Raw genomic sequence first — 15517 nt, 5'->3', positions numbered from 1 at the left:
TCCCACTTATTCCCAGGGACGTTTGCATAGGATTAAAGTCTCACAATGCGATCATACAACCCTATGCACATGACTGGGGCTTCTAAATTAGTGTTTATAGGATTATAGCCTCAGTAAAATAGGTAGGGGGCATAAGAATGTATATATTTGGCTGAAACTACTGGTTGTACTTTTAAAGTATTTGTATCATGTTGGGGCTGATACATTATATCTGATTTGATGTTATTTTATTTGTTAACTAAGTATAGTTGAAAAAAAAACCTAAGTATAGTTGGTCCCCTTGAGGACTAAGTTAACAGACAACTAATAAATGTAAACAATAATTAAGAATAAATATAGTGTTCCATTTGAATCAGAGACTTGGAGGATACAAACGCCACCTAGTCCCACCACGATGCAGGAGAACCTTTTATTTTATTGAAATGCCTATATTGTAGGGATTTATAGATCCCACCTTTTGTCCCATGAACACAATGTCTTTCCCACCTCTCCTTTCCCCCCACAACCCCCTGAAAAGCTACTCCTAGAAGATGGGCAACCCTTGTAATTGGTATGTGGAGGGCTATAGCTGGAGGGGGAGTTGTCAACTTAAGGTCCAAGCCTTAACATTTTATGAATATTGTATTACATTTACCAGTTGCGTTGCAGTTTTTCATGATTATTGGATTCTTTCCAGTACGCTATTGTTAACAGCTTTGCGATTCCTCTTGGGAGGCAGAAAACAATACAAACACTGAAATTACATCAAATGATTTGTGCTGCATGAGCCAGAGAGAGCCTTGATAGGTCAGATACAGATCAGTGCTGCCTACCTCTTGTTTAGTTTATTGGGTTTGAAACTGGTCCATCACACAGTGATATGGACTGTGAGATTGCTCACAGTCTTTGGCAGAGACAGAAAGCGCACATCCTCATATTGCTTGGCCTCCTTTCTCCCATGCTGCTACATGCATTGTGCTGCTTTTATCTAATTTCAGGTGCCGGCCCTTGTGAGGGCCAGTGCATGTTGCAGATCTGCCAAATATTATTCAGCATCTGTGTATCACCACAAAAGCAAAACAAAGTCAGATTGGTAATGTATTACTTGCATGCAAGAACTTACCCGACTTGCTTATTATGGTCCTTCACACTTAGAATGAAGAAACCCACTCTCATTGGATACAAAATCCATACTCGCCTAACAGTCAATGTCAGAGTGCAAATAATGTGCAAGCAACTCAACGAGTCAACCATTTAGTTGAAAAGAGAGCTTTTCGCAGGCTACCCCCCAAAATTCCAGAAGTTTCTGGAAGTGGGCATGTTTTGGCTTCTGGCAAGGGGCACGGAACATGTTTTCTTTGAGACAGTTATTCATTTCAGCAGACAGCTACAGCATTAAACGGGATAAAAGCCATTTATTCTTTCTTCTTGCACAGCAACACAACTTGTATATGCCACTTTACTTTGGCAAAGCCTCTTTAAAGGAAGCTTTAAAAGTCCAGCGAGTGGAGGGGGAAAGCAGAAAATTAATCCTGTCTTTTCTGATTTCAAGTGTGTTAACAGGAGGAACTGTTGACTGATTATGATTGTACTTTAATGCTTCTACTCCTAGTCTGTCCAGTGTCTCCATTAGGAAAAGCAGAAGACAGTTAAGAATGGACGAGTCAGCAATCTACTGCAATTTGTCTCAGCAATGCAACATTGATCTCTCTCCCACCCTCTTACCCCAATACTGTCAATGCTGTCATTGATATCCTAACAGTAATCATTGCTGAAAGGAAAAAACGGACCATAGACAAGAGCCACCCCCTCAACCAATACTTGTTATTTACAAGGTTTGGTTGGAGCAGGAAAGTTGTTGATGGTGGATAGCTGAGATCAGAAGCACTTAGAGATAAAAATAAAATACAAGATGCATGCAAATCTCACTCAGGGGTTCCATCTGCATGGGACCATTTCCCATTGAAGATGATATTATTTGAGGCAGATGCTGAAGAACAGCCACAATAACTCATTCTATAGTAATGTCTTAAGACAGGGCTCACCAATCTTTTTGGATCTGGGGACACATTTGCAAATGGCACCAAACAAACACACACACACACACACACACACACACACAGAATTCAAGTTGACAACACAACCTATTGTACTGGCTACAACAGATTGCTTCTTTCAGGCCCAATTTCAGCTGTGGGGGGCAGAGACCCTGTGGAAAATCCCTTGGTGGGCACATGGGCACCATGCTGGCAACCTCTACTTTAAGACCATCAAGTCAAATTTGCATTGATTATCGACTTCAGGCTGTAGAATGAGATTCCACCATGGCATTTATGATCCAAGGAAGCTGGGAGAATTAAAAACTTTCTGGTGCTGCGTAAAACACCAAAAATTATTTAGCTCTTCAGAAGGTTCTCAAAGTGTTTGACTCCATTCTATCTCTCAGCATGGCCAGTACCTAAATGGGAGATCATTTCTGGAGCTTCATTTATGCGTGTCTGACCAGAGCAGGAGGAAATGGGGACACGCCATGCATTTATCTGAAGAGCATTTTAGTGACCATGCTGAAGCTCACATTACTTCCATCATCAGTTAACATACATACATGGGCTGTTTGCTAATGCAAGCACTTTTTCTATAAAGAGAATATCAATATCTCTTGGTGTTTGCACTGTTAAAAGCTTGCAAAAAAGAGAGAGAGGTTTTTAAACTCTCAGAATGCACTAAAGAAAATGCTGGTGATGTAATCCATGGCAAAGCATCATCAAGAATCACTGGTTCATAGGGTAGAGAAGAGTTATGCAACATGCTGTGGTGTTAGCATAAAAATCACTAATTGCAAATCACCGTTTTCTTCTTAAAGATGACAGGCAATTGCAAAGAATTGCTTTTTAAAAAGAGGTTCTCAGCTGTTAAGATGAACTTAGCATTAACTCAAGGTAAAACAGAGATGAGCTGGGTAAATTTAGGCATATTTCAGATGCCTGTGTAAAGTCAACAATTCTGGCAGAAATCAAGTGGCTGTGATTAAAAGGAATGTAAGACAAAGAAACTGCCAAATGAAGTGGGGGCAGGGAAGCACCACAGACAGGGCCTTTTCAGTAGTGGCATCCCAATTCCTATATTCACAGGAGCATAGTAAGCTGCCTTATACTGAGTCAGAGCATTGTTCCATCTGGCTCAGAACTGTCAGAATTCCTGGCAGGAGTCTTTCCCAGCTATAGCTGCAGATGCCGGGGATTGAACTGGGGGACCTTCTACCACCGAGTTATAGCCCTAGAGAGGTTTGTCTAAGACAGTCTTCTCAGTGCCAGGTGAAGACCTATTTATTTAATCTTTAAACCTTTATTTTAAATTTGGGTTTGTGATGCTTTCTGTTTTTCTGGTTGGATTTATGTTGCATCTGAGTTTAAGTTTTATTTTGTATTTAAACTGTTTCTATACTTATTTCCTGCAAGCTGCCCAAGGAACTTTGTTATTGGGTGGTATAAGAATACCATGAATAAAGAATAAAATAAAGAGATCTTATGTGTGGCTAGACATAAGTCTCCCATCCATTCTCACCTGCCGGCTCTGGATTTTGAGAACACCCTGCAGGGTTCGTCTTCAAAAGTTGCTTGTCTCCTCCATCCACCTTCCGAAGCCTCGCTGCATTATTGCTTCTGATCATAATTCCCTTAAGGGTACCGGTGAGCACTTTGTAATGCTCCGTGGTCCCAGAGGAAATAGTTACCGAGCAGAAGCTCTAAAGAATATGCTCTGAGACACTTGGTTGTGAAAAGCAAAGCACCTTTCAATTAAGAACAAGACAAGAAGAGCCCCACAACCATTTCCAGGGAAAAGGAACATCTCATGTAGTTAAGCCTTATATAAAAAAATCCTCCATTGAAAAGGGATTTGAACATTGCTTTGATTATGATCTAAGGGAGCAGGTTTCCAAAAGACAAACGTGACACACATTTTTCAAGTAGGCCCCCAAGAGGCAGTAAGAATACATTTGTATAGCGCTTTCAAGCATTTCAAAGTGTTTCACCTGCATCATCTAGCTGTTATCCTTACAGCGACAGTGCAATTAAATTCTGTATTACTTTTCACCAGATGAGGGGACTGAGGCTGAGACACAACATCTTTCCTACAGCCACTTGGTAAGTTCATGGCAATTCTGAGATCCAGACTGGTGAATTCTCATTTCATAACTCAGGGCAGATTCACACCATATATATAGAGTACATGTCTTCTCCCAGGAAATCCTGGAAACTGTAGTTTGTTAAGATGGTGGGAATTGTAGCTCTGTGAGAGGGAAATTACAGATCCCAAGGTAATGTGAGGAGTCACTTGCTTGAAATGTATGCTGTGAATCTGCCCTCAGTCTCTAAGACACTACAATGCACCAGTTAAAAGAAGAAAATCTGATTCCTGCAATAGAAGGGTAAAAAACAACTTATTACAGTGGCTGATTTGATTTTTGGGTGTGAAAGGATATTTTATTATTTTGTAAGTGGTTATTTGCTGATTAACATTTTACTGTTAGCACACATTATTTTAAAACTGAAAATACATGATAATAAAATGATCTCTCTGATGTGTATTTTCTTATATTTTTCCAGTCGTGGTTTCTTTGAAGCTTCTTCAGTCGGAGAGAGCAACAAATAAATTGAATTAAATAACCTGAATTAAAATGCTGTTTGCTTTACAAATTATTTTCCTATAAGAAACTGGATGTTATTGCTAATGGAGGGAGCGTTAAAACAAGACAAAAGTCATAGTAACAATGTCTACTCTGCTTACAAACATGAATAGCTATAGTGTAAGCAAGTTAAGACTAGTTTCACAAGTGACGGGGGAAATCAGGTACAGTGCAGTCCTGTACATGTTTACTCAGAAGTAAACTATCCGGACAAGAAATTAAAAGCAGGCAAGCAAAGAAGTCCAGAAAGAAGAGAAATGCTGTGCTCAATTGTCTTCTGAAGCAGCAGAAACCCAGAAAATCATCCCACCTCCTGTAAGTTAAAACCCATAGAAATTTATACAAAGTAGCTTACAGTTGATATCTATATCTATATACTGTATCTATATCTATATCTATACTGTATCTAGGTCATCTAAATCTATATATCTTACATTTTAAAAAAAAAAATCACCATACCTTCTCTTGCAGCAAATCATGCTGGGGAATGAGCTGAGCTAGGAGACAGGACCAAGGCACCTAGAGAGTTCCATGGCTGAAGAACAATTCAAGCCCAAACAAAATTAAAAATTAAAAAATCATTCCATTAGCACCTTAGAGACCAACTAAGTGGTATCTGAAGAAGTGTGCATGCACACGAAAGCTCGTACCAAGAACAAACTTAGTTGGTCTCTAAGGTGCTACTGGAAGCATTTTTTAATTCTTAATTTTGTTTTGACTATGGCAGACCAACACGGCTACCTACCTGTAATTCAAGCCCAGGCCTCTATAGGGATGGGGGACCCACCTGACATCACAAAGACATCAGGTGACCATCTTTGCCCACAGGGATCTTGCAGGGTCTCTTTCAAAGCGCTATCTTGTGGGGCGCTTTGCAGAGGGCGCCTGCAAATTCCCTTTTGCCTGTGCCGGGTTTTTACCAGCTGAACACCTGACGTCATATATGGCATCAGGTATAGGAGAGGTGGGCGTGGCTTGGTCAAAATGACCTCACAGTTCAAGGGGGGGGTGGTATAGCAGGCTCATGGGCTGGAATTTCCCATCCCTGCTATACACTGTATGTGCTACACAACATTAAACATTAAAGCTCTCCTGGGAAGGGAGCGTTGTAAAAAGCACTTTTGATGGCAGCACTCCAAATGGTGAGCATAATGTTTGGAAAGCGGCCTCCCGTACGAACACCAAGCTCCAAAGAAGTCTTGGGATCAGCTCTGCGCATTCATGAAATTCTTGGTGCCATTATGGACTCTCCGTTCAAAAAGCAACATTCACACAGAGAGCTGTTTTCAAGCCCTTCTTCTCCTGTGAGGAGTCTTTGTCCCTATGCAGGAGGTTGAACCTTTGAATCAGTCCTAGTCTTGATCATTCCCCCATAGGAAAACAACTCTAACCATGTAAGCGCCTGATATTATTCCATCCTTGCAAAGGATTTCACCTTTTGTTTACAGGAAGTGCCCTTAAGAGCTCTTAGGGAACATGTGAGAGATAACTCTTAACAGTGCAAGCAAACAGTGCATATTTACGCAGAATTCAGCCCCCTTGTTTTCAGTGGGGCTTACTGGGAGGTTTATGTATGCAGGCGGCAGCCTAAGATGATGTGTACAGTATATTAGGAGTTTACATTCTGTGCTATTCTAAAAGCTTTCTCAGGAACCCACCTAAATACTTCATTTAATGAAGAACTGGCAAGCCATCTATGCAGTCACTGGCAAAGAGCAAAGTACAGGCAGAAACCAATTTATGTGAGGGTTGTGTTCCAGCTTGCCAGGACACCCCAAAAATTGTTGGGCTTTTTTTTAAAACAAAAACGCCAAAAAATGTGATTTTTCAATTTACTTGCCTAGGATCCGGACGTATGGCAGCCCTAATATAATCACAACACACATTCACAAAGCTTGCAAACACACCGTTCCGCCCCTGCCCCACTGCTTTTTATGATGTTATCAGGTCACTTCAGGGTTCGGTGCGAAATGAGCAGTTGTGTTCATGCACATATTGGATGCACCTAGAACAACTGCTGCCTGTAGGGGTGATAATCCCAAAGGGCTGTCCAGGTCACCTGTACCTCAATCTTAGGAAGGCAATAGACATGCAGGCATCAAGATAGGGTTGGCTAAAATGAGCTCCTTGCCTCAGACGGCAGGTTGGGAGGGGAATGTCAGTCGTGGTGGCAGTGGTATTTTGCCAGCTGGTGAAATGGCAGCAGGCAATTCTGTGGCTGGATAGAGGCAGCAGCAGATGGGTTGAGGGGGCACTGGGAAAGATCTGTCTTTGACAGAATCTCTGGAGGACTACTGCCAGGCATTAAACCATACTGAGCTAGATGGGACAATGGTGTTCCTCCATATACAGCAGAAATGATATGGTACAATGTGATATGATATACTTAATTAAACTTATTAGTTGCTTGTTACCTAAAAGGTATACATTTAGAAGCATAAATGTAAGAACATTATACCCTAGGAAAAACCATTCATGTAACTTACCAACCCCCCAACTGCCCACCCCATAACAGCCATAGTAAGTTTTGGAAGTGCACTGAATCAGCTTGGTCCATCAAAGGCCTGGGGGAAATGTGAAGTCCTTACCTGGTGCCAAAAATAAGTCAATGAAGAAAATACATGTTTGTAGGACTAGCTGGACAGAAAATACATGTTTGTAGGACTAGCTGGATGTTATATCAAGGGATGCGAGTGGCACTGTGGTCTAAACCACTGAGTCTCTTGGGCTTGCCAAACGGAAGGTTGGCGGTTCGAATCTGCATGATGCGGTGAGCTCCCGTCACTCTGTCCCAGCTTCTGCCAACCTAGCAGTTTGAAAGCACACCAGAGCAAGTAGATAAATAGGTACTGTGGTGGGAAATAAACAGCGTTTCTGTGCACTCTGGCACTCATCACAGTCTTCCGTGTGCCAGTAGTGGTTTAGTCATGCTTGCCACATGACCCAGAAAGCTGTCTGTGGACGAACGCCGGCTCCCTCAGCCTGAAGCAAGATGAGCGCATTACCCCATAGTCGCCTTTGACTGAACTGTCCAGGGGTCCTTTGCCTTTACATTTTACCTATATCAAGGCCATGGACCAAATGCCCTCCGGGTGACCTCTAGCACCAAAGAATCTGAACAAGTTACCTAATTTTGTTGATCTGGAAGATATTTCTCTGCCCCGCCATTGTGAAGCATAGGATGGGCTCTGAGCCTTTTACACCCAAATTCAAATGTATTTATGTGAAACATTTCAAGTCAGTCTGCCTCTTGGCATGATGCCACTGCCATTTCCAAATGGGCACACAATGGATATGCCAAATCTACAGCGAGGGAGGAAGAAATGGTACCAAGCTGTGAAAGTCCACAACACCACACGCAAACAAAAGCCACCACACTATTAGGGCCCTGTTGTTTCTTTTAAAGCTTAAAAGGCTAAAAATAGCTTGCCGGAGACGCTAGAGAAGTCATCTCATTGATCTATTAAATGAAATTTAAGCCAAAATAGAGAGAGAGAGAGAGGGGGGGGGGGGAAGGCACAGAGAGATCTATTTTTCCCCAGATCCTTGATTCCCTGAATTTAAGAAACAATCAACCAGGCCACTTGATAGCAGAGGTTTTTTTTATCATTATTGTTTTTGATTGTGGTCACAGGAGGGGTGTTCCTAACAGTTTTGCAAGCAGTGACAAAGTCAAATGAAAAGCTCAGCAGGTAAGAGTTCAGTGACACACTCACATGAATGTGCACACAAAACAGAGATTAAGTAAGCCTCCAAATGAAGCTCATATTTTAAAAAAGAAGTCAATTTGGGGAGGAAGAAGGAGGCAGAGAAATAGAGGGTGTGGGAGGAAAGATATAGAAAGAAATATGAAAAAAGGAAGAGATAGTTCTGTGTGCAGTAGCAACTGCAGCAGGCCTTCCACACCAACATGATGCTTGTATTAAAGAGGTTAAAGAGGTTGCAAGCTTTAAAACCAAAATATACGCCAGGTTGCTCTTTGTCTCCATCTCCTCCTATGCCATGAGTAACTTGTTCATGAGGCGGAATTTTCAGAGTAGGAAAGGGTTGACACACCCTTACCCAGAGTGCCACTTCCCCACCCTGAAGTGGAGCAGGATAATTGCATGGACGGAGAAGAGAGAAAAAGACTAATTGTACAACTCCAGCTAAATGACCAGTTTGTCCATCAATAAACACGTAAGAGGGGGCTGCTTCTGTATGCAGAGAAAGGCACTAACTGCATTTGGCTGCAATCCTACACCTACCTGGAAGTAAGTCACACTGAATTCAGTGGCTCTCACTCCCAAGTTAAACACTACAATCCTGTGCACGGCAGTTCCTTGATGGTGGTGTCCCCTTTTTAATGATCAGTAATAAACACAGCTATCCACCTATCACTTCATTGAGGTACCAGTACATTGCATCCTCCTCAATGACTGTGTACACATAAAGCACGTGGGGTGGAATCTGATGTTGCACTGAGAGAAATGTGCTGTTCTGGGGGTTGTCCTGCCACAAATCCCAAGCCAATTTTTAAGGGGGGGATTGCATGGGTGAAAGCCCCCCCCCCCCGAAATCCTAGCACAGGGCTTCCACTGTCTGGGCTTGTAAGGTGGTTCCTGCCCAAAGAATCCTAAAAACCTCACAGAGCGACAATTCCCAGCAGCCTTAAGAAACCATAGTTCCCAGGAGTCTTTGGGGGAAGTCATGTGCTTTAAGCCTGTGGTGCAGACACCGCATATGTCATGAAAGGGCTTCTTCCACAGAGTGATGGGTTTATGCACACGTGAGTCATTTTTGCTCTGTTCTTCCTCAGGAAAAGGGATCATAAACCAAACGAACGTCAAATAACACCCCCCCCCCTCAAAAACAACATGCTGAGAACTGGAAAACAATGAAGAGGTGTGGGCTCTTAATCAAAATCCATAAGATATTGTAACAACTTTATAACTGTCTAACAGCAATCTTTCCACAATTCATCAGACCTCCTTGCAAAACACAACAATGCATTTGAACACACAGAACTAGATTTAGCATGATGTCGTCAGAGAGACATGAGGAAATGAAGGAAGCAATTTAGGTATCCTTTGTAAAAGGAAAGAAAGAAAGAAAGAAAGATGCCCTGTTGTCACTGGGGGAGCAGGAAAGCAACAAGAGCCATTGCATTCCATACATGTACTGTACCAGGCTACAGATGGTAGTGGAAGAATGCACTTAGCAGTGCTGAAATGGAACAGCTTACAAGGTTAACAATCTTTTAGCTGATGATTTGTATGTATTTATGAGCACTGCTGAACGACCTTCAAGAATGCCTGTAAGACACTGGCAGGGTGCATTAGAGAAACTCAAGCACCTTTTCTTTTTTTAAAAAGGCTCTAAACAAACAGACAGCTTTCCTACACTTACAGCTCTGATGCAACAACTGGAAAGAGAACATTAGCAAGTAGAAAATTACAGAATGGAAGAGACTGTATCAATTCAAATTGGTAATCCTAACAGGTGCATTTGAGAAAAAAAGTTGTTTAGGCTGCAATCCTATACCCCTGTTAAGATGGGAGTAAAAGTTTCTGAACTAAATGAGACTTACTTCTGAGCAGACCTGTACAGGCCTGTACTATTAAGCAACTGACAACCTGATCCTATGCATATTTTCAAAAAGCTGAGCACCATTGCATGGAGCTTCCTTCATGATATACATACTTAGGATTGCAGACAAAATTCTTCCAAGTGAAATGGATCTGAAATAATGGCTCTGTCAGCTGCTGTTTTCAAATTAAAAATGTTTTGGAGCCCAATTTCGACAGGGTGAGCTCTGTGAATCTCAGGACCTTGCACATACTTGAGCCAAGAAAGCGAGTCCAACAAAAGGTATCACCCAACGCATTTTGCTGCTCTCAGCAGGCTCTGTAACGTGCGCCAGACGTGAAAAGCAGAGGCTGTTCCATTACCCTAGATACATTATTCAGAGGGGGGAAATGAAGTGATACAGTCACCACTGTAGTGGAAATAATGCAAGAATGAATCCCTTTTCTATCCCAACAAAGGAAATGCGCTCCACCAGTGGTTTTACATAAACAGCTCTTGTTTATGAAGCCAGATTTCATTACAAGCGGGGAGAAATGTTATCTTTCTGTGGACATGCTGAAATGGACTGCAGCACAATAGGCCTGTGTGATAGGACAATATTACAAAGTCAAGCCAGCAGCTCTTGTTTATCGTTATCAAAAACATTCCCCTGTATACAGTTAATGAATGGCCAGAACATTGGATATTAATAGAGAAAGGTTATGAGCAGCTGATTGCTAAACCTCCTCATCAGCAGAAGCCCTTCATGGCTGAACATGGAGACCTTCCTCAACCTTAGCAGGGCACCATCAGGCAGACAAAAAACAAGCAAACTAAGCCAGAGGCCAAAACCAAACATCAGAATTTGTATGCTGCGGAATAACATTTTCTCTTTTACACAACCTCAGTTTGAGGCTATTGTCCTATCCATGCTCATCACTGAACTCACTGAGATCAGCTTGTTTTTTTTTAAAGGATAGTTGCTTACAGAGCTACTAGAATCAGATACCAGGGAAAAAGAAATCCCAAACCTAGAGTCATTACAAATCCAAAAAATATTTACATTACAAAGCTCATCACAAACACAGCCTTAAGAAAAGCACTTCTGGATTCTCTGGGATTCACTTCCCAAAAGAACAAACCACTCAGCCAATACAAGTAAATTTAGTGGTCACTGTTACCCCAGCAATCACATAGCAAAGCCCTTACTCTCAATATCCCAGCTTGTCATTGTTCCAACAAAATATAAACCCACTTTAGCATTAGCATGTAAGTTTTAATTTGAGGAAAGGCGATATGCAACTAAATTCACTCATAAATCTCTGTACTGGTCTTTATGCAAGGTTAATGATTTGCTAGCTGAGAGTCAAAGGTCAGATTCTTCTTTTTCTTTTCTTTAAACACAAAAGCCCCAAGAATATAAACATTCTACCATTTTAACTTTGCACGGTATTTTCCGACATCACAGCTCTTGACCAAATGTCAATATAGTAAACATGGAAGGGCATTGTTTGTAACTGTTTAAACATGTCTGTCTCCCCAGAAAAGAAACCTAAATGGGTTTGGCCCATCTGGGAGAAGTTCCCTGTTTTGATACTCCTGCGACAGCCTGCATAAGGCCGGGCGAGAGCGATTAATGATGAAATCCACCAAGATGAGTTAAAAAGCTAGGAAGAACAACAGAATCAATAGACATAATTGATAACTGCATGCAGCACTGCATGACGAACAAGTCTAACCGAAATGGAGCAAAAAGAGAAGAGAAAGAAATGAGCATAGCAGCAGTGAAGAAAGGGGGTGTGTGGATACAAGGTTCTGCCTTCCAAGGCTGCCTACTCACTGCAAGGATTATAAAGGATATTAACAATATACATGCACAGCACATGGCATTAACAAATGTGAACATAAAATCCTGCGGAGCTATGGGAGCTAAACTTTGGAACAAAAGGCTCTAAAGGGTAGTAACAATTGATGATTTACATTCACTAGGTAGGACAACGGAGGGAACAATAGCTCTTTGAATGAGACTCCAACATATTAAAATTACAGAGGAAGGAATTAGAACCATCTCTAAATGATTTAAGGAAATACAGCCGGTTTTGAGGATCAGGAAAGGCCAAGAGATGTTAACTGAGAAGTAAGAGGAGCAGGGGACATTTATTTATTTAAGTTAGGATACGAAAAGTGGGAAGCAGGGCAGCGGAATGGGATGCATGCCTAGTGACAACTTTCCTTGGTTCCAAAAGGCTGGTGTTGTTTTTTGTTTCTCCCCCCCCCCCCCAAAAAAAAAACAACCCACTAATCCAGGCGAAAGGAAGAGAAAGGAAAAGCAACCACTGGAAGAAGCATTTCGGTGGTTGCCGTGTGGAAGTACTGGGTTCAAGTACACATGGCAAGAAAAGGGGTAGGCAACCAGATGAGAAAGGAATGATGCTTTGCAACAAGGCAAATTTGTGCCATCTAAAAAGGAGGATCAGGGCTCACAGGCTAATCAAGCGGGTGTGTCCACAGGTTTGGGGGAAAGGAAGGATGAACAGCAGGGCAGTCTAAGCCTGAGAAAGAAGTTCTTAGGGATGCAGTCCAGGACAAGAGCACACAAGCAGGAATGCGGAGCATTCTTTGAACAATGCACTCTGTGCAGTATATATAGATGGGAGACTACAGGAGAGAAAAATGCTACTAGTAAGGGTAGGATATGTAGGGCTACAGGACAACACTTACGATAGTATGAGAAAGGGGCAACAAGCAGAAACACTGTTCAGATACTTGACATGTGAAGTACAATGGCCAGGAGATCAATGGCCCTTGTGGTGTGCCTCCTAAAGGTGGGCTAAGCAGTCAGAAAGGTCAAGACTGTGAGGTGCAGACTGCAGAGCAGGGGAAGGGGTCAGTGCTGAGCAGGGTGCAAGGTCCAGAGTAATACTATATGCTGCAGCATTGGGGTGATGTGGGCATCCCAGAATTAGGTGTGGAGGCATCTGCCCAACATGTGCTGGGAGAGATGCAGGGATGCATTTGCGAACTGGAAAACCCTGGGGGGTCAAATTTGCTTGAGGAGTACACAATCTGTTTCAAACATTCTGCTCCCTATTCCCAAATGGGGAGTGAAAGGCTGTTAAGGGGAATGAGGGGACATTTTGTTTATTCATTGTTTCTTTAACCTCCACATCACCATTGTAATTCAAGGTACTCTGCTCATACTCAGAGGCTCTTTCTCTCAAGCCAGCCTGCAAATGTAGATGGCGGTGGGAGGGAGATTCCAATATCATAACTCCAGTATTTAAAATGATCAAGTCCAGTTAAGGTCTGTGGGGGAAGGCATGCTCTGGAGAGTACAGAGCAGGGAAGGAAAGGAAAGGAAAGGAAAGGAGTAGCAAGCGGTTTTGGTATAAGGGGAGATGGCTATTATGAGGTAGAGGGATGGTTCAACATGAGCACAATATGAAGGCGGGCAGGCTGCTGCAGATAGGGCTGACATATTTCTGCCCCGGCTTCTGTTGCAGATTTAGCAGCTTTACTATGGGCAGAAATTCCACAGGTGCAGTACTTTCCCTCCCTCCTCCCCCAACATCAGCTGCTAAATTCTGTATATTGTGCTACTATTAAAGGTGCACAAGTGTGGGTGGGAGTTGTGACCCTATTGATGAAGGGGATCTGCTTCTGAGGACGATTCCAGAGGACTAAGCTGGCATGTTGAGGAGGACAGGGGCCAGGTGAACAGAGTCTGTTAGGCTGCATGTGCCCAACTTGGAACTCTCTTGTTATTTTCTGCATCATCACCAAACCTACCCCAGAAGCAGGCTGAGCAGCAAGTGCAATAAATGCAAGTTCCCAAGTCTGACCGTTCCTTGAAGGACCAGCCAAGCCACATGTGATCTGTGTGTGCCCCCTTACCACCAGAGTCTGCTTGAGTACAACCAATGCTGTATAAGCAGGCTATGGGAATGGCACACACTCTGGAGATCCAACCAGGCCCTCTTTCTCGAGAATAAGTGCAGAAAGTGTAGCCCAGTGGTTAGCACTTCAGAGAAAGAACACTCACTTGAGAAATCAGTAGTGAAGCTGGGGCCCTAGCCTACCTCGCAGGGTTGCTGCGAGGATAAACGAGTGGGGAACAGAACCGGCAATTAAAGCAAACAAGGAGGTTTAAGCCCCCGGCTCCGGGAGAGCGAGACATTTGCGCGCCAGGCTTCCCTCCTGCCCGTCCTGCTGCTGCTCACCTGGGCGTTTTGGCGGCGGCGCTCTCCCGCTTGTCCAGCACTCCCGGCACGCAGTTGGTGAGCTCGGTCCAGTCGGCGTGCAGCCCGCAGCTCCAGCCGGTGGAGAAGCGCGAGAAGAGCCAGGTCTCCCTGCGGTTGGGCCGGTAGCAGGTGCACTTCTTCTGCCCGGGCCGGCAGTCGCAGGGCACCTCGAGGCGCACGTTCTGCACCAGGTGGCGGCCGAAGGTGGTGCCGCCCGTCTTCTGGATGTGCAGGAACACGATCACGTCGTCGCCCTTCATGTCGAAGGCGAGCTGGCGCTCCAGCTCCCGCACGGGGAAGTAGTACTTCTTCACGTAGTGCGGGTCCGGCGTGGGGAACAGGTCCAGCTCGTCCTGGTAAGAGCGGAGGCTCGGCGAGCCCAGGCTCAGCCCCGGCCCCACATACTGGTACAGGATGAGCATGAAGCACACCGAGCCCGCCACGATCAGTAGGAACTTGCTGTTCCGCTCAACCATGGTCCTTCCAGCGCGCTTCATATGTCACCATCTCCCGGCCAGGGGGAGGCGGCGGGAGAGCTGCTGCTGCTGCTGCTGCTGCGGGAGCTGCTGCTGGCGGAGGCGCCACCGGCGACGTCGGCTCCCCTCTCGCCCTCTTCCCGGCTCCGAAACCACCCCGACGAAAAAGCGCCGTGTGCCCCGAAGAGAGCGCGGAGGGCGAGGGATTCCCACCCCTTTCCTTCCTCCCTCCCTCCCCGCCCGGCCCCCCTTCAGTCAGATCCGCAGCCAGGGGGGGCTTCCTCCTGCCAAGCGGCGATCAGCCACCGGGGGGGGGGCGGCGAGAGAGAGAGAGAGGCTCCCAGGGTCGACCCCCCCTCCCTCGGTTCCGCCTCCCTCGCAGCCCCGTCCCGCCTCTGCCTTCGGGACTTTGCCTCCTCCTCCTCCTCCTGCCGCTCCTGGCCCCGGCTCCGATCCGGCCGAGGCGAGCCGGGTGCCGGCGACGGGCGCGCAGCCCCTTCGGAGTCTCGCGGAGGCAGGGCTGGCTGAGGCGGCTGCTGCACGCTAGTTCCAAGTCCTTCCTGCCTCGCTTCCTAGGGCAAAGCCCC

The 15517-nt window shown here is 44.6% G+C and overlaps 1 protein-coding gene across 1 annotated transcript in view; it reads right to left on the bottom strand.

Moving 5' to 3' along the window:
• The window catches only part of HS6ST1 (heparan sulfate 6-O-sulfotransferase 1), a 181491-nt gene extending 166468 nt beyond the window's left edge, over positions 1-15023 (bottom strand). Inside the window, exon 1 of the mRNA XM_033149961.1 lies at positions 14434-15023. Within this exon, the coding sequence (XP_033005852.1) occupies positions 14434-14951 (518 nt within the window). The 5' untranslated portion in view covers positions 14952-15023. The remainder of the gene's footprint in view (positions 1-14433) is intronic.
• Positions 15024-15517: the final 494 nt, after the last annotated feature.

This window comes from Lacerta agilis, chromosome 5 (genome assembly GCF_009819535.1).
Source record: "Lacerta agilis isolate rLacAgi1 chromosome 5, rLacAgi1.pri, whole genome shotgun sequence".
In the NCBI taxonomy this organism is placed as follows: Eukaryota; Metazoa; Chordata; class Lepidosauria; order Squamata; family Lacertidae; genus Lacerta; species Lacerta agilis.
This window is presented reverse-complemented; position numbering and strand designations above follow the sequence as displayed.